At 37.7% G+C, this 19,765-nt stretch overlaps 1 protein-coding gene across 1 annotated transcript in view; it reads right to left on the reverse strand.

Moving 5' to 3' along the window:
- The window catches only part of PDE8B (phosphodiesterase 8B), a 39,851-nt gene that overhangs the window by 19,244 nt on the left and 842 nt on the right, over nucleotides 1-19,765 (reverse strand). The window contains exons 2-9 of the mRNA XM_010014833.1: nucleotides 15,599-15,789; nucleotides 14,270-14,329; nucleotides 13,258-13,315; nucleotides 8,293-8,381; nucleotides 4,344-4,422; nucleotides 3,737-3,877; nucleotides 2,014-2,102; nucleotides 1,350-1,410 (exon numbers count right to left, since the gene is read on the reverse strand). Coding sequence (XP_010013135.1) covers nucleotides 1,350-1,410; nucleotides 2,014-2,102; nucleotides 3,737-3,877; nucleotides 4,344-4,422; nucleotides 8,293-8,381; nucleotides 13,258-13,315; nucleotides 14,270-14,329; nucleotides 15,599-15,789 — 768 coding nt within the window. The remainder of the gene's footprint in view (nucleotides 1-1,349; nucleotides 1,411-2,013; nucleotides 2,103-3,736; nucleotides 3,878-4,343; nucleotides 4,423-8,292; nucleotides 8,382-13,257; nucleotides 13,316-14,269; nucleotides 14,330-15,598; nucleotides 15,790-19,765) is intronic.

Raw genomic sequence — 19,765 nt, forward strand, 5'->3', positions numbered from 1 at the left:
TACACAGGGCTGCAAGTTTGTAACTGTTCTGTATTCATTATCTTGTGCTAAGAGTATCGTATCTACACTTCCCTGGACCAGCCTTTCAGCTGTGTGTATATCCTAGGAGAAAAAAGTCAGCTTGTATCTAAGAAACACCTGTAACTTTAGCACTGCTTCTATTACACAACTCTTTCACTCTGCCTGAGCACTTTAAAACATCCTGCTATGGTAAATGATACTTTGCTGCTAACACTAACTTATGCAGATTTCTCCCTTGGCTCCCTGCCCCCACAAAAAACTTGTGCAAGGGGCATGGTTCCGACAGTTAAATTTTACAGAATAACACTTATGAACTTCTTCCAGTAGTAGAGGTTTTCCAATAATGTGTTAATATTAGGTATTGTTATACTGAAGAAGGAGCAACTAGAAATAGTAGTGGCTTTCTAAATACCTTTTATGCACAAGTGTCTTTACCTACATAATAGATAAAAGAACATTAACATTCTAAATAAAACAAGATTCCCTTGTTTTATTTCCCATGTTCCTCTAAAGAACATAGAAACAGATCATGTTTCCCAAGCACATCCTCAGCCTAAAATGTTGCCAGCTACTTCTTACGCTTCCCACTTTCTATCTCATCCTACAGACCACAGGCTAAAGATAGATTTCACTCCTTTGCTCACAGAAGTCCAAACTTCTTTACTTTACAGGCCATGTACTAAAATATTTTTGAGGCAAAGCATGTGATACAATCATTTGCTTCGGATGCTTTCAGAGGGAGGGAACCAGGAGCAGATGACAGCAAACAGCTCCCCATGCCACCAGCTTTGTTTCAGGACCTGCTCAGGTGGATACGTCTGACCTGCAGAGACCAGGGTCAACTGCAACTGCTGGTTTACTTGGGTTATGACATGGATTGCACCTCTCTATAACATGTGTTCTGATGAGCATGCGATATCTCAGGTCCTGCATGAAGGCTACACACTTTATACCCTGGCAAACCTTGTGGCAGCTGAACACAGGTCATTATTAGAACTAAACACATCAGATCAGATTGGCAAGAGCAGCTCTAGAAAAAAGCCCCTTGAACTCCCTTTGGACTGTGATATATGTTGCTTCACAGTATTATGGACTCAACTGTCATATACACACTCCAAAGAATTAGAGCCATTCTTCCTTTAGTCAGCAGTCCTACAAAAGGAGAATATCCCATGCAAATGCTGAAGGAATCTTGCTTGCTCCAACAATCGATGAGAATCTCATTGACAATATAGATCACACCGTCTTGGAAAAATACGTATTTCTAAACCAAAAAATATCAGTTTACTCAAAGCTGTGAAAATTACAACATGAAAAACATACAATACCTGTTTGTTGTTTTCATTGGTGCAATGCAGTCTTTTGAGGGACACAAAGTGTCTTATTTTCCTAGCAACAGAAATAATCACTCATTACCATATCAAATGGTAAAGAGAGAAGTGAACTGATACACTGCTGTTTTCTAAAGCAGAGGTCTCCACACCCTCATGAAACAAGGTACCAAATCCAACACCGAACAGACAACTGGGTGGCAAGCAGTCCTCCAGTGTTACAGCTATGTTTCTGTACCTGCTCTTGCTCCTGCAGGAATTCACACCTGCACATCTGGGAGCAGAATCTGGCAATGTGCCCACACCACACAGCAAAGGTGCACACAAACAAGAACATTACCCAGCTGCTGATATATTCTGCAGAGTAACTGCATAAAGAAGTGCCTGGTAACATGAACATAAATGTCAACTTAAGGGTATCTATAGCAGTAACACTACTAATTGTTATGACTTTACAGTTATTTTAGTCAGCAAATGATGACACCAAAATGAGCATGACCTTTTCAACTTTGCTTATTCTTTCCAGACTGCTTGAAGTCAGCAGTTACATCATCATCCTGCTACTAAATACATGGAGGTTAATGTCAAACTTACAGATGGGGAAAGCAGAGAGAAGGCCCTAAAAACCAGAAAGCAATTATGTTCTGGACAAGTAAGTTACCCTCCTTGACCAATCACAGGTGTTATCTTCACATGCTGCTGGATACTGTCTCCTGTTTTTCTTCTTGCATAGTAAACTCCTTGCCATTCCTAAGCAAACACACAACAGAGACAGCATCTAAGAATACATAGCTGGCAGTCAAATATTCATTTATTATTACATAGTCCTTACACAGTAAATAACAAGGTATTATTTCATGGTTGTATTTTTTAAAATTGTGTAAAATTTATTAATACAGAGTAGCACCTTTAATAGGGCATTTGCTAACATAAGGACAGTGAAATATGTTTCTCTTCTGAAAGAGTATACAATTTTTACAAAGAATTTTAGGAATCATTTAACAATGTTGGCTGCAACACATTCAGAGATTATCTCGCCTGGGAGCAGGTGAACCATACTCTGCACAGAACACCATTCAGCTTCAAAGTTGCCAATCATCAAGCAATATGTATGCGAAATTGCAGAAAACCTTGACCTAAGGATGTCCTTCAACTAATCCCAGGTGACCAACAGCCTATTCTCACTCCATGACTCATTTCCTATGACCATGAATATATGAAGCACTCTAAATCGGCAAAAGGAATAAACAGTTTCTTCACAGCATCTTTTATCCTGGTCTCCCATGTATAAATGCCCATTTCTCTGACTGGCCACTCATTTTCCCTCTATTCCCACTGCTATAGGAAAGCATCAATAGGACTCCAGACTAAACAAGAGCCATATATGCCCCATCCTTAAACAGTCCACTGATGCAGAGATAAAAGATATCTTCTAGTATGGATTGGAAAAGAAAGGAAGATAAAGCAGAGGGTGTTGTTCTCCTACAACTCAAAGAAGAGAGATTTTAAGGAGGGAACTACTTGGCCATAGAGTAGGATGAAGCTGGAAAATGGCTGGAAGATACCTTCTCTGTCACAAAGATGGATGGATGCAGAAGACAGAGTGCCTTTGAGCAGGCAGTGGTAGCAGCTGGTCAGCCTAAGTAAATGAGTAGGAGAAAAGCAAGAGTGGCCTGCAGGTGCTGCTAATGAACCAAGGTAAACCTGCAAACAGCTCCAGCAGTGACCCCCAAAGCTCTGATCATGGCTGTGACTCAAAGGTTCAAGAACTTCCCAAAGTTCATGAAGCAGAGAGTGAGACAGGGAAGGGTGAGAGGTACTTCTGCAACCTCTGGGAGATGGGGTAAGAGACTGTTGCATGTGTTAGGAGAGCATATCCTCAGGAACAATGTAGTGCTTTTGTGGCCTATCACCACAATGACAGGAGTTCATAGTGCACTGCAGATATTCTGACTACAGTAAGAAAAACAAACCCCACTGGGTACTAATATGCTGTGGTGCTTACAGCTGGTGACGGCTCTGCAGTATGACAGAACAGTTAAACCTTTTGGTCAGATGATTCAACCACCTGAGAGACTGACTGAGGGACAAATTATGTTCCAACTAACAAAATCTCCATGGGTTTTAAGCAAAACAGATTGCTCTTAAGCAAACAGATCACTAAAGGACTTCAGTCAGGTCTTAAAAGCAAAGCTAAAGAAAGCTAGTAGTCACTTGTCTGAGGTGTGGGCTGTTGTGCTCCTAAGACATCTGGAGAAGCAGAATTCTGGTTTTATATGTACACCCATGAAAACCATATATTGTGTTCTTAAACCTATAGTACTAAAAATGAAGCAGAATAGAAATCTAAAGCATTTTTGCATGGGTTTATTTTATTTGCTTACCTTTCCTTTTTTAATAAATGTGTTGATATTGTCTAGAAGATCTGCACAGTTTTTATCACTTTTTGGTAGTTCAGTAAGTTCCTTACCAATAAGCTCTCCCTTGTGATACCCCATCATCTGTTCAAAAGCTGGATTAACATACTGCCAAAACAAAAGTACTTTAAGATAATATGAAAAAGAACACATTTAAAGGTTAATTACTCACATATAACTACCAAATTGTTACAAGTTATGCATCTAGAGCCATAACCACGCATCCCTAGAATTCAGTGTTTTTCATATAAAAACATTATGTAATGGTTAAACATTTTATTCAAGCAATGAGCTGAACACAGAAGGCAATATATAAACTGTTACCAGAAGGCACAGAAAGAGAACAAAACTTTACTGTATAGGTTATCTAGTTCAGCTGCAGATTTCATGCTGGTTTTACTATATGCAACATTACAGAAAATTAGAATCTAAGTAAAGTTACTGAAGAAAAAGTCTTAAAAATTCAGTAGGCATCAATGTGCAGCATGCAGAAATAAGACAGTTCATTGCCCACACCTTCCTAATGGGCAACGAAACAAGAATAGTACAAAATAGCTAACTTTTTTCCCCCTACCTGAATGACATGATCTTCACTGGTTATTTCTATAGCTTCCTGACAATGGTCTAATGCCGTAAACACTGCATTACAAGCCCTGAAATTAGGAAATGATTCATGTTACTTTTATTGTTAGAACATTTTGCTTAATATAAATACATTATTATATTGTACTTATCAGTAGACAGATCTCAAAGTAGCATGTTGTTTTGACTAAACAATGTCACTATCTCCATTATGATTTTTTTCAGGAAATTCAGCTTCAGACGCCCCTGCTGTTAATGTGTTTTTCCTGCAGATCACGCTGTAAAATTGTACCTGGGTCTTAACATGTTAATAGTATACTTCTTTCTCCAAACATGCTCTAGACTGCAGGAACTAACAATAAGCAGTAAAAATAACAAATGGCTGTTACATTAGAATAGAAAGTTTTGTGGTCATTAAAGATAGGGAACACAAAAATCATCACAACAGATACAAACAAAGATTTCAATACAGCAAATAGATCGGCACTATCAAAGATGTTGTACTACAACATCATTAATGAAAACAGTATAAACCATCTCAAAGTCATAGTCAGAAAGATACCAATTTTCCTGCTTCCTAGTAATAATTCAGTGACTTGTTTTCTGTAGATCCTGATTCTTATTAAGGGCCAAAATGACCTGCATTTTCTTTTATTTTCAGGGCTATCCTTAAATCAATACAGGAAAACAAAAGCCTTACCTTCTTGCTACACAATATAAATTGTTTAAATGATAATTTAAACAGGATGGGATTAACATTAATGTAGGCTCCTAATACTATGGTGGTGGGGAGCAGAGGGGGACAAGAAAGAGATAAAGAGAGAGGAAGAGCTTATACTAAAAGAAACAACCCAGGCATACCTGCTTTGATAGATATCAGTACTCCATCTTTGATTTAGACTAAACACAAACTAATTATCTTTTGTTTACCTCTCATTGCAGGGAGCTTAAATGCACCATTCATGGACATTCTTGTATAGTTATTACCTAAAAGGAACACCTTGCTCCCAGACTGCGTAGTGGGGCTTGAATTAATACCAATGACTAAAGAATTAAGAAATACAGGACATTGCTAAGCCCGCTCATCATGGAAGTAACTCACAAGCAAACAGGATACACCAAGAGATACAGACAGAGACACAGACATACAGCCACGCTGATGAAGATTTGTAGGAAAAAGTGTTGTATTCATAAGACAACAGCAGTATTTCAGCTCACACAACAACAGGAGCTCCCAATGTAATTTACAAGTGATTTTCTAGCAGCCCAAGCTGGCTCTAAAATGTGATTTTGTGCTGTGTGAAATAACTAATTTATCTCAGCGATAGATGCCTGCCTGGTACACCAGCTGCTAACAAATGTCATTACATAAACTTTCTGCAAGAAAACACACATCTATATCTGCACTATTCAAACCTTAGTATTTTCATTTGATGTGTCAACCAAGGCAGTAAAATTACAAGTTTAAATGGCCCATATCCTCTTTGATTAATACACACCTCCCACAGATGTCTAACCAAGTTTCAAACCAGAAACAACTCTTTGGAGAAGCAGAGTCCCCACTTGGAGTGGAAGACACTTCTGATCACTGACATGACCTTATACACTGCTTTGTTGGGCTGATCCTGCTTTCTTACTACATTTTTCTTGTATCCATACACCTGAAATATCCTGGTTTTAATTCCATTGACTAACTTTCTGAAAATACTCTCTTGCCTTTCACTTTTACAAATCTGCATAGAGGACCTACTGAAACAGCAAACAGATCAGGGACCCAGTGGAATAGACACACAGTGCAACACTTTCCCCCCCACTTAAATAAACCATACAGATGAAAGCAACTTACAGCCAACTAGCAGTACCAAGCACTAGTTCTGTTTTGTTTTCAGTAGCAAATTCATTTAGAGCACTTGCCTAATCAGGCAGAGGCAGGGCGAAATCCTCTGTTGCAAGACATTGGCTTCTTCAAGTTATAAATATGCCTTTTAAAAAAGATTTATCTTATAAAAGTATAAAAGTCTACATCATACCCCCAGATACTATTACAAATGTTATTTATAAGCATTACTTGTGCTTGTTACATGATGAGGAGTATTTAACTATTTAACTATCCTGCACCTGCATCTATTAACTCTTTAAATTACTTGACTGTTCTGGGATTGCATCTGGCAGCAGCAATAGCAAATCCAAAAATACCACTGTTTCTTTTTTTTTCCATAGTAGTTTGCAATGGTGCCAAAGGTTCCCAGAACAGTCATGTTCAGAGGTGATGTGAATATATATACACACATAAATATATAGATGTGTATTCTCAATATACAAAAGACATGATAATACTGAATACATATTCTGTAATGTTATTATTTACATAAATCAAAAAGAAGTAGGCTCACAGTTTATGTAACTACATTCAAGAGACCAAAAGCAAGCAGAATTATGAGTGGGTTGTATAATGCTGTTTCCATAAACAACATGGATAAAAGAACTGTCAGTAGATGAAACGCCACTGGGGACTGACATTGTTTCCTTCCAGTTTTAATGAATTTTAAGATGTGTCTGGTGATGACTATAAACAAACCTGTAGCAAAATGTGGTAGACAATATGAATCATGCTCCCTGTGTTGGAGGTTTAATTATCTGCATTCATAATTGATACTCTAATGTATAGACGTTCAAACTGTATTTGTGTCTTGGTTTTGAAATGAAACAAACTACAAGCATTCTGCGTATGAATGACAGCTTAATCTTTCTATATAAAACTGATGTTTCTGATCTACACTGGTTTAATTCAGAAGTCACTCATTTCATATTTCATTTACAACTGAACAACAAACCATGTCAGGACCACCATAACATCTAATTAACTTCTAAAATTTCACAGGTGCTTTATTTTCCTGTTGAGTTTTGTAAAATACCTATTAAAAATCATGGAATCCCAAATTCTATTTTTCACCTGAAGATTTCACTGTAATTGCACTCTGCATGTACAAACATGTAGCCACTTGAAAATGAAGTCACTTTTGGATTGGTTTGCAAATAAAATCTTAGAACAGAGATTTCTTAAACAGAATTCTTAAACAGAGATACTGAAACCTGTAGAGAAGTGATATTATTTTCTGTGGATGGAACTGGAATTAAATTATGACACCCAGGCAACTACACCTCTACATAACACTCAACTTCAAGGGCTTTTTTTTTTTTCATATAGCTGTATTGCAAACATATTTATGTGCATGTATAAGCATCTGTATTAAACATAAAATTAGTCACATTAAAGAAAAAGTGATAAGGAAATGAAAGTCAATTAATTTCTCACTAAGATAAAAGAACTGTGCTCCTGCTCTGCCAAGTCTTGCCCAAGCAAGAAAAAACTCAGGGTTCGAAGGGCTAGATTAAAACTGCATTCAGCTCAAGCTATCAAATATGAAACCTCACACACATGAGCTCAAGAATGACTTTGTGAAATTTTACTGTCATGTAAGTTTGCAGCCCATAAACCCTACATGAGACAGCATTTCCAAAATGCTATCCCTGCAATTAAAGCTGAAGACATTGTTCTGCAATATGTTTGCTAAAGGATCGTGCCTTGTCTGTCATGTTGGTAAGAATGGCTGCTGAATGTTGCCAAATTCAATATAGGCACCTCAAGATATATGGGACACAAGGAAGCATCACAAGACATATACTGCATTTTGCATTAAGGAAGGATGTCATTTACACCACCAGTGAATGAAACATACACAGACCAAGATTTCTCAGGGTACCAGTTACTAAGACACTTACAAAATAACAGGATAAGAAAATAAGGGTATGGTGTAGTATATTAGTTAAGATACAGATGCAAAGCACATATATGCACAGCTAGGAAGACGCAGAAAGTAATCTAATAAAATATGCAGACCGAGCAGTTGATGTTTGCAGTTTCTTACACTTCTACATACCTTAATTTGAACTGAGATCGCACTTCCCCATGTTCTATTTGAACCAGTTCATTGTAACAAGCAGTTATGCTGCTGTTCTCCTTGAATTGCTGGAAGACAAATCAAGAGTGCATGAAATAAACTGGAATTGTTTAAAACTGTTATTTCTGTTCCTGAATCTAAAACTCTAACCTTATAAAGAGAGCTGGCACAAGTCCAGCAAAAGGCTATGATGGTGGCTAAGCATCTCTCCTGTGAGGAAAGGCTGAGAAAGGCAGGACTGCTCAGCCAGAGAAGAGAAGGCTCAAGGTATGTAAATTTCTGAAGAGAGTGTGAATGCCCAGTGACAGGACCAGAAGGTAATGGGCACAAACAGAAACACAGGAGGTTCTCTCTGAACATCAGGAAGCACTTTTTTTACTGTGAGGACTGCCAAGCACTGGTGGAGGTTGCCCAGTCTCCACCCTTGGAGATCTTCAAAAGCTGTGTTGAGCGTGGTCCTGGGCAACCTGCTTTAGGAGTGAGGTAGGGCAAGATGACCTCAAGAGGTCCCTTCCAACCTCAACCATCCTATGATTCTGCAGAAATAAAAAGCTTTAGTTGCACCTTTTGCGTTCTTTAATCATCTTTTTCTTAAGAATGATTTTATACTTCTTAAGAAAACATGGCTATCTAAATACAAAGCAAGTATAAAAATATGCTAAAACCTCAACTGTGAGTTTTCCCATTTGGTTTTAGCAACCCAGTTAGAAACAGATAATCTGAAAAACCCCCAACCTAGACACAGTCTCACACAAACTAATATTGCTTTAATATTTCATTTTGAACATATATCCTTAGTTCACAATGGAAATGAAATAGAGACATAAAACATTCATGCTAAAAAAAGAAAACAAAAAAAGGATATTTGGCATTTCAAGCAAAATACTGCAGCTGAAGGTCAAAGTAACTTTGCTCCACAAGTAATCTCACTGAGCTGTCACTGTGAATTCAGAAATGCAGAAAAGTACACAAAGAAAGAAGCATGCTAACACCACTTAACAGACTTTTATATAATCCAGACCAGAGAGAATAGCCTCTCTTTGTTAGGCAAGGGTAGTAAGTTGGAAGGTCGTGTGTTTGGTCCTGCTGCAATCAGAAACTTATGTTAATACAAAAGTAGTAGATTTTCTGACTTCAGTCGAAGTTTACTGCTCGTTAGTAAAATTCTGCTATGAAAAGCTAAATCACTCCTTCAGAAATACATGCACCAAGTCTAGTTTTCACAGGAAATACAATACCCCTTGTTGTCACTAGTTCTCACAGCACAGCTGCATGCAGAGGCAAGAGGCAGCACTCAAACCTCCAAGGAACAAAGAACAGCTTTAAAAAAATTTATACTTCTCTCCTGTACAAAAATTTCTGTTTTGGGGACCAATGGCTTAATCCCAAGTTGCCAGCAAAATGTAAAAAAGTAAAATTAAAAGTATCTGTTGACATAGGACTGCTTCTCTCCTTAATGCTAAGATCTTGAATTATATCTGTAACTTTCACTTGACTCACTAACTGAATGCATGGGAAACCAAAAGGCACAATATCAAGCTGGCAGAAGCAAAGGTCTGGTCATGTTGTGCTTTTGCATAACAAACTGCCTGTAAACAAATGTGTCTTCTACAGCATGGTAGATTTAGATTTTTCGGTTTTAGACTGCTCTTTTAAATATTCAAATATACTCATGCAAAATTCAAAACACTATAAAAACAAATATATCGATAATATACAAGTTAACAATGATGGCAACCTATTTCACAAACTAAACTTAGTAGATAGTAAAGCTCTTTATAAACTGAATTTTAAAGCAGTGCTGTTTACTGAGAAAAATCAACCACTATCTTGGCACAAATCTTTGGCTAAGAACCAGGAACTGCAGCATGCTGAAGTTGTAAGCCTGCTCTTAACTGTTGTATAGTCTTCTACAGATATGCAGAATCTCTTTATTTAAGTTTACAGTACTAATGCCACTCATTCACTGGTTAACTTAAATATGAGAAATCAATTGGGACCTGAAAAAAGCACAAGACATTTCCTTTCCCTAATCTGTGTATCTAAATGAAGGACAGGAAGATGAAGATGTATTAACTCTCAAATATTAGAAGGCAGACAATACCTTCTTTTAAAAAGTTTAGTATTTATACATTACATTTTGATTTAACTAATATATACAAACATGACACAACCCTCAAGAGCCATCAGCTAGTAGGAATGCATCATTCTTCATGCTTACAATAAGTTCTAAGTTTAATATTGAAAATTTATTTTGTTGCAAACCAGAAAGTTTTAATAGTAACTAGTCAGTGAGAACCAACATGTTTAGGAAAAGAAGTAAATTCAAAATACAAGACAAGATTTTAATTGAGTAACTGCAAACATTAAGGTCCTCTGTTTGCTAATTTAAATCACAGTTAAAAATCATTCAGGAAACCAAATCATTTATTTAAATTAGTTCATCTTAGGTAGGTCATCACTGTAAGATTTATGAGGCTGAGAGAAAAAAAAAAATCAGTGTAATAAATGTGCTGCATTAACAACACCATTAATACACAAACACAGAAGCTGTTGATAATATAGGGGGAAAAATCAGAAGATGTAATAAAATGTGCTTCCTTCAGAAGGAGGAATAAAACCCAGAAATAACTCAGTGTAAAGAAAAATGCCAAAGGAATGTATAAAGTTAACAGAAAAGACTCCTGAAATCTCTCTCTGTTTATAGGATTTTTAGTGATTGTAGTCATCCGTGTTTGGATAGCAATCAATCACCACTGATTTCATTAGAAGAAATTAAAAGTGATTTCTTTAAGACTTCCATAATATGTAATAGATGTTTAGAACATCTATTACATATTAACATAAACATAGAAAGATATACTCTAGTGTAAGTATACATGAAGGGAACAGGACATTTTAAAGCAGATTCAAATAAAACATTCACTACATAAAAAACATTTATGGTTATTTGTAAGAGTATCCCTCCAAAAGATTAAAAGAGTTCATTTAAATTAAAACCTGATGTAAAAATTATGGGTTTGTCTACAAAACTCTACAAAAAGGTGACAGATGAATTGACTAGATGCTCAGACTCTTTCCTAATCAGGTTGGAGATGCATTTGAAGAAGCCACCACCAGAGCAATTGCATTCAGTGTTTTGTCAAGGGAAGAGGATCAAGATGATGAGCAAAAATAGGAAAAATGCCAACACAATGAATCATGATAATGTAAAATAAAGCTACCAGAAAGGTTGGACTCTAAATATAAAAACAGCAAAGAGAAACTTCTAATTCAAACAGACAGGATATTCCAAAAATAAATTTCATTTTATTGCTGAGAAAGAGATTGTCTGAAAATACTGTCTATTTGAAGACAGTATTTTCATGGGGGTGTGTGTGGGTGTGTGTTAGTGGTTTTAGTCCCTACTGATCCCCATCCAAGCAGAAATAATTCCTATGTCCACCCCACGGTGAAAATAGGATATTTGACATCAGATGTGTTTTAAAGGATTAAAAATAATTCCAGTAGGGAAATACTATATTATGCAAGCTCTCTAATAAATCTGGGGCAGCTAGAAGGAATAGTTAGAGCAGCTCTTAGGTGCAAAAAGATTTTACTTGCCTAGGCAGACATTTTGCCACTGAGATGTGTCTCAGAGCTGTAGTGTCTCCTCTGGTTCTGCTCAGTACTACACCTGCAGTTACAGTGTAGTCCACAAAACTCGTTGCCCTGCACTGCTTTTGAACGAAACACCAGACTTGAGAAGAAATAAAGATTTGTTTGAAAAGTATTAAACCTTTTTGGTTTTGGTTTGGTTGTTTTGGGGTTTTTTTCTTTTTTTGAGAGAGGGAGAAGACTACACTAAAAAAGCACTGGCATTATGGGGCTGACCTTCTAGCCTCAACTTTTCCAGTTTTCAGGGCATCTAAGCACTTCATAAATGCATCTGCCTCTAATGCTTTTGCACCCACAGTACCCCTGCAGGCAAGGCAAGATTTATTACCTCTTTTTGGAGATGATTTGCAAATGGCGACTCCTGTGCATGTTCTGCTTTGTAAAGAAACTCAAGCTAAATATGAGTTAGCTCAGACACCCGATGCAGTATGAGCATATCAGCATGAGATTCTGCCTGACTTAATTCCCTTCCTTTGACTATCCATGCTGCAGTCAATTGTTCTAACTATGTAATTCTCCCTAACTAAAGTGTCAACTGGTGTGCTTCTATTGCTTCAATACATAACCTTCCTTACGAATGGCTAACTTTAATATTACCACTGATTTATATTATATTAACATAACATTAATATCCATCCGAAGCCATGCACACCGACATTGGAAAAGGGTAAGAAATTGAATTAGATTTTCAGAGCTGAGAACTCCTGCCTTTCCACTATCTTCTCTGAAGCTGTTTTCAGAAACAGTATGAACAGTATGCTCCCTTCAGCTGCCTGTACAGGAGAGCATCTAACACTGTCCTGAGAAGAATGGGTGCAAGCCAGCAGAACAGACCTCATGAAAAGAGAAGAAAAAGTCTTCTTCACATCAGAGGGAGCTGGAATAGGCTTATAGTCCTTTTAGAAGAGAAATCCCAGCAGTCTGAAGCACACAGAATGCCTGGGTGACTAGTCAACATGCTGTGATATGCAGCACACAGTGATCAGGGTCACCTATCATTTTTTGTAATGCAGTCATAAACAAAAAACACCCACACAGACCACAAGCAGTTTATCTCAGTATTCCTGCTTATTCTGGAAGGATTAGCTAGACCATGGATTCTTCTATTTCATATGCTTCTTGGATACACTGTTGAAAATAAAAGAATACCCAATGAATTGCCACTGGTTTCTCATAAATAAATTTTTGACAGAAGCAAATGTAGTTTTCAATTTGAGGAATTAGAAGTGTCTGTAACTTAGGAAGCAATCATGATTACTATATATTAAATATGTAATTTATACATACCCTATCAAAGCCTGCATTAAGAAGTGGAAGAACAGAAGTTTCTTCTTCGTCAGCAGATCTACAAAACAAAATCATAGAATCATAGGATCATTTAGGTTGAGAAAGGTCCTTAAGATCATTGAGTCCAACTGTTAACCTAGCACTGCCAATTCCACCACTAAACCATGTCCCTAAGCACCCCATCTACATGTCTTTTAAATACCTCCAGGGATCGTGACCCCACCACTTCCCTGGGCAGCCTCTTCCAGTATTTGATAACCCTCTCAGTGAAGAAATTTTTTCTCGGATCTAATCTAAACCTCTCCTGGTACAACTTGAGGCCATTTCCTCTTGTGGAAGGAGAGAAAAGACCTGGGAGAAAAGACCAACATTCACTTTGCTACAACTTCCTTTCAGGTAGCTGTAGAAAACAATTAAGGTCCCCTCAGAGCCTCCTTTTCTCCAGATTACATCACCCCAGTTCCCTCAGCTGCTCCTCATCAGACTTATTCTCGAGACCCTTCACCAGCTCCATTGCCCTTCTCTGGACTCACTCCAGCACCTCAATGTCTCTCTTGCAGTGAGGGGTCCAGAACTGAACACAGGATTTGAGGTGCAGCCTCACCAGTGCCCAGTGCAGGGGGATGATCACTGCCCTGGCCCTGCAGCCACACTATTGCTGATACAGGCCAGGGTGCCGCTGGCTTTCTTGGCTGCCTGGGCACAAGTTGGCTCTTGTTCAGCTCCATCAATCAGCATCCCCAGGTCCTTTTCCATGAGCAGCTTTCCAGCCACTCTTCCCCAAGCCTGGAGCATTGCATGAGGTTGCTGTGGCCCAAGTATACTTTGCCTTGTTGAACCTCATACAATTGGCCACAGCCTTTTGATCTAGCCTGTTGAGATCCCTTTACAAAGCTTTCCTACCCTCCAGCATATCAACGCTCCCAGCCAATTTGGTGTAGTCCACAAATTAGGTAACTATTCTACATAACATTCTACATAGAAAAATCTTTCACAAAACAGTAATGCTTACGTGCGTGGAACCACAGCAAGTATCACGGTATGCTCTGATGGTTTTGTGGCACGAATAGATCTGAGGAAACAAATTTCTCAGTCACCCCACATGCTTTCTCAATGTTACTTTGAGTATCTTAGCAGAAAATATAAATGAAAACCAGGACTGAAAGACACCAGTGAGGCTAGACAATAGGATATTATGCTGCCAAAATCTACATTTCCACTTAGAAAATCAATTTCCATTTTCCTACCAGATTCCTCAGATTTTCCTTGGTGCAGTGAAGAGGCAAGAGCTACAGAAACACAGGGCATGAACAGCAGCTCTTCAAACCCACTCTTATAACCTAGCAAAGGTTTGCCCTGTTTACTCAGCTTATTTGGGGCTGAGTGCCCTGAATGCATGGGTTGAGAAAGTTTAGTCTAAACAATGCCTTTTCAATACCTATTAGCTCATTTAAATAAGAATCTCCACCATACTACCAGTCCTTCTAGATACGGTAGTATTTTCTTTAAAGGGTGGAAAGTGCTTTTGTGGCATGCAAGTAAGGAAAGAGGATATAGCAGTTGTATATGATAGAGTATAATTTATAAAATGCCAAATAAACAAAATTTTACCACTTCACTTATTACTGAGAAACTGAAAAAAAATATGACCAATTATAAGAAGAACACTCCATTCACCTTTCACTAGCTAAAGGTAACCTTTTTCAATCATGTCACACTGTTCTGAATAAACAGTCTTTATTTGTTTATCTTTTAGAAGAACTTCCATCATCACAAGTATTTGAGCTTTAAAATGCTCCCTGTCATACACATGGGACATTTCAGCTCAGGGTGGACTGAGTAGCACAGAATGGTGTATGGTACAAAAGGTATGCTTCAGCTGACACAGTGTATTTTAGCAAAGAATCACTTAGAATTCTAAGTGCTTGCAACCTTAGAGCTGCTAACACAGTCATGTGAACCAGAAGAGTGATGGGAACTTTTGTGAAGAGCTGGCAGTGCCTGACCCAGTGAACAAACATGCACATTCCTTTGAAGCCCTACAGCTTCAGACTTTGCTGCAGCAGTAACCCAGGAAAGAAGCAGGCCCAGACAGCAGCGAATAATTTCACAACAGCTCTCACTTATGCTCTGATAGAAGTCCATGACCTAAAGAGACAGTTCTACAATTCAGCTTTGCCAAAGTGTATTTTTTGTATTGTTCTCCTCTTACAGCAAGTCCTCAGTCCTCAAACTTTCTTTTTACTGTAGGTTTTGGTCGTCTTATTTATTTATTTTTTTTAATGTTCAGCATGTTCTAAAATTCAAGAGAAGCATAAGAGCATAAGATCCTTTAGGTTACCTGCAGATATCTTCCGCATAAAAATATCTGGAGTTCCTGTGATCTATAACAATTATCTCCTGGTGCTTATCAAGAAAACATTCAAGTGCTGACTCTGGAGTACGTGCAATATTGCACCTGTATCCAGCTCTGTCACAAGCCCACCAGAAACCATCACTCTGGCTGTCTTCTTTTGCAAAGATCAGCAAAACCTGCAAAGCATGCAAAACAGCAGCATCACATTATACCTACAAAATAGTTTTCTGCTTGGTGCAAACACTTTTGCTATATGAAAAACCGAGTCTACTTTGAAAGTGGTAAGACTGATCTACCGACTGTAAAACAGCTGATGCAATAGCACAACTTTCTTAATAGATAGATTATCAGCAGATAATCAATAGTTAATTGCATAGGACTGATATTTAGGACAAAACCAGCTGCCAGATGATGCGTCTCTTCTATCTGACATTCAAAGTCAATCAGCAGCCACCTAGAGTAGGTGGGTAGGTGTTCCAATATCATCACCACTCTCATCAGGCCATCCCACCTACACACACTTTTAATTGTAATGAAATGTCTGAAATGCAACTGCCTTAATTATCCCTCTTCAGGGACAATTAACACAGTTTTATACATTATTTCTTCTTTGATGTACAACAAAATGGAGTTAACCCATGTTCTTTCAAAACTGAAGAGAAAAACAGACGAGTAAGAATGGGCAGGGCTGAGTAAGGAGAAAAAACTCTTCTTTCAGACATAACAATTTTTACCCAATAAATTATCTCTAATTACGTAAATATACGAGGTAGTTTCAACAACCTCAACCGAACACTTAAGGAACTTCTCACACAAGATCAGGCAGAATGTGTGCAAAGGCGCTGTTCAAAAAATCAAATTGATGGTGTAGGAGGTCTGTTTGCTAACTGACATACAGAATAACAGAACACAGGTTGGAAACAGCTTTATTTGTGTGCTGCTTGTGTGGAAAAAAGAGTGTTTTTAAGAGAGAATAGATTTTTCATCCTTGCCCTGTAATACATGCATTATCAAGCATTCGAATTATATAGCTAGGAACACAAGTCATATAGACAACCCCTTCACAATTTGCACATATTTGCTGTAGCAACCAATCACTAACCATGCCACCCTGTGTGACAAATGAAGTAAAAAGTTAATTTAGTGCAAATACGCTGTGAAAAAGAAGGCCTCAAAACTGCACAGAAAGGCAATGGGCAGAGAATAATCTATGTATGAAGCAACATCCTGTTCATTTCACAGATAAAAGTAATCCCCTGACTTCCCTGGAAAAAAACCTGTCTGAGCAAAATATGCAAAATTGTGTCCCAAATGCCCATAAGAAATGTCAATAACCTTCCAACTGTGCTTCTCTATGAAGCTGTGGTGTCACCACATGGAATTCAACACCATCAGTCTAGAAGCTAGAAGAGGTGGCCACCATTTTTCTTGTATCTTCAGCTGTCTGGATTGTTAACTTCTAAACAATAAATGAATCAATTAATGTTACTCTGGCAGGACAAACAGTCAAGGTTTCATTAAGCAGGAAAGAAAATTGTACGCTTGGAATTTCCATAAATATTAAGAAATAAGAATTTTAATTTATTAGAGAGAGTATTTTTAATTACAGTTAACAGTAAGCAGATTTGGGTTACTGGCACTTAACATCCAAGGTAACTGTTCTCATGCTACCTAATCAATCCCTGATTTTTTTCCAGCCTTCAAAGTGCTGGAAAGGAGTGACATGGTTCAGCTGCAGACACTCAGGAAAGTCCTTAATTTCTGCTGTTTGGATCCAACTTGTATTAATTTTATTTTGCTCCTATTTTGATCAATACAATATGGCTCAGAAAACTGATCTTTTAGGGCACATATTTTGATATCTTCCTTCTCTATTTCCAGACTGGGCATGTCAAAAGGATTGCAAAACGTGATTACTTACCAGCTGTAAAATAATAAAGTTTAATTAAACCACCTAATCTTCCACTGGTAGCTAATTACCAGTGTGTGAATCCTTCTGAGAATATTAACTTCTGAAGGTTTTTTAAAGTATTACTACCATGCTTTCTCATTAACATTTGTATGGAGCTTACTATAACTAGAAGTATATTGCAGGATATGTTCTCAAAGTCAAGATAAAAATATAACAATACATATAAACAATACTACAAGGAAAAGCTTGAATTCAATCCATGTTTCTTGGCAAAACCCACCTAGTGGCTTTTTCTCTGTGTGTAATTTGTCAGTAAACTGTAAAACTGTAAAAAGATCATTCTACTCAGTGCTGCCCTTGTTTAGGAGCTCTGGACTTCTCCTGTGGAGATCTTTACATTTTTTTGTGATTTATTGGAATTTTCACTATCTTTCTAAGTATTTGCTTTGCCCAAGTATTGCATGTCTTACTCCCAGTTTATCATACAAATACAGAAAATGGACAGAGATTTGCTTTAGAGAGCTCAAAATTAAAACAAGAGACACCAGCTGAGTACAGCCACACAAAACTGAGAAAATTGCAAACAGCAACTTAAGAAATGAAAATAAAGTTACTTTATTATTTTTATGTTATTGTATCCCAGCAAGAGAGTTTTAAGGTGGAAAACACATAGTGGCTCTGAATTAAGCTAGGGAAGAGCTCTTGTTACACCAAAAATTGGCCTGGGGAGACAGTAAAATGCTATGCATCATTATGCTTCCTTTGCAGCTGAGCAGGGAAGATGACCATCATCAGAAGAGAAATGGAGTTTGATGTCAGTGCTGTGAAAGAGATGATGGATAATGAATGTCCTAAGAAGTGAGAAAATGCAGTATTTGAAGGGTGGAAAGGGGAGGAACGAACACATCCAAACCTTGGTAAATAATAACAGTAAGACAGGGTTTTTCATGTGCACTGAACTTTTATGAAAAACACCTTTCTCCTGTGCCTGCTGCAGAAAGTGCATTTATATGCACTTTTACCATGGTCATTTCTAAGGTGTCAGTACCTCACTTTGCCTATTTGCAAGTCTTGGTACAAAATCAGGGCAAACATGCAAGCAGCATGTGAGGAGGATGTTTGGAGTGTTGAAGCTGGTAGGTTTGCTTTGGACTTTTCTCCTTGCCCCTTAAGGCTGGCAGTACCTGGGTCACAATCTAGTACAAACCAAACCAGATTTGTCCTCCAACACAGATGGACATGAAGTCCAGTGAGGAACCTATTAAAAGGTTTATGGCAGGTCACAGTCACAAGTAAGGTCACCTCTCAGACAAAAAATATGGGCCATTTTAGGGTTAGCACAGGTGTCCTATAACAGCATGAAACATGCACCAGAATAAAATTAACATTGCTAAGGAAAACCCTGTTGGCAATTATTTTAACAAAATAAATGGACTTATCAGACAATTGTGAAAATGATTAAGCACCCACAAACAGACATTTAAAATGTGATATTCAGTAGCTGTTTGCATTGCAGAGAGAAACACATAATCCCATTGTCTAGATGGAATAAAAGATTAATACACATTTTTTAAATGGATAGATATGTGCAGTACTTGCCAAATTAGCTGAGGTAATGTGGCTTGTTCCACAAATGAAGGAGGTGAGTTTACCAAAAGTATTTTCCCTTTACTGTAAATAAGTTAGCATATGGCAGTGTCTTTATGGAAAACTCGTCACTTAATGGTTTTACTCCAGCTCTGCTTTCTGCTTTACTTAAGGTCTTCTATGGCAGCACCATAGATTCTCACTTGTGAAATCTAGGGACAAAATACCATCAACACCTGACAAGATACCAAGAAAAATGTCAAACACTTACAAAGAACAAAAACCCCATTTTCCTTTCTTATATGGAAAATCTTCACTTATAACAGCTAAGACTGGCACTATGATACTATGGCAAATCCAGTTTCTACGAAGTCAAATCCTGACATAAGCACTGGGTGTATTTGTGTTTGTTAAACATCTGCTCGACATTCTTTCTGAAGATGACCACAGTCTAAAGAATATTTTTCTGTGGAGAGTTCCACACTTTTATGTTGAAATTCCTTGCAAAACCAAAGACTGGTCTACTGCTGAAGCCACTGTTCCACAGTTACCTTATAATATAAACAGCTTCAGCAGTTCAAGTCATCATTAAGACTGAATGCTTAATACAGAAATAAAAATGTAAAGCTTTATGATGCATATACACATGATTT

The sequence above is a fragment of the Nestor notabilis genome, unplaced genomic scaffold (genome assembly GCF_000696875.1).
Source record: "Nestor notabilis isolate BGI_N333 unplaced genomic scaffold, ASM69687v1 scaffold4840, whole genome shotgun sequence".
NCBI classification, from domain to species: Eukaryota; Metazoa; Chordata; class Aves; order Psittaciformes; family Psittacidae; genus Nestor; species Nestor notabilis.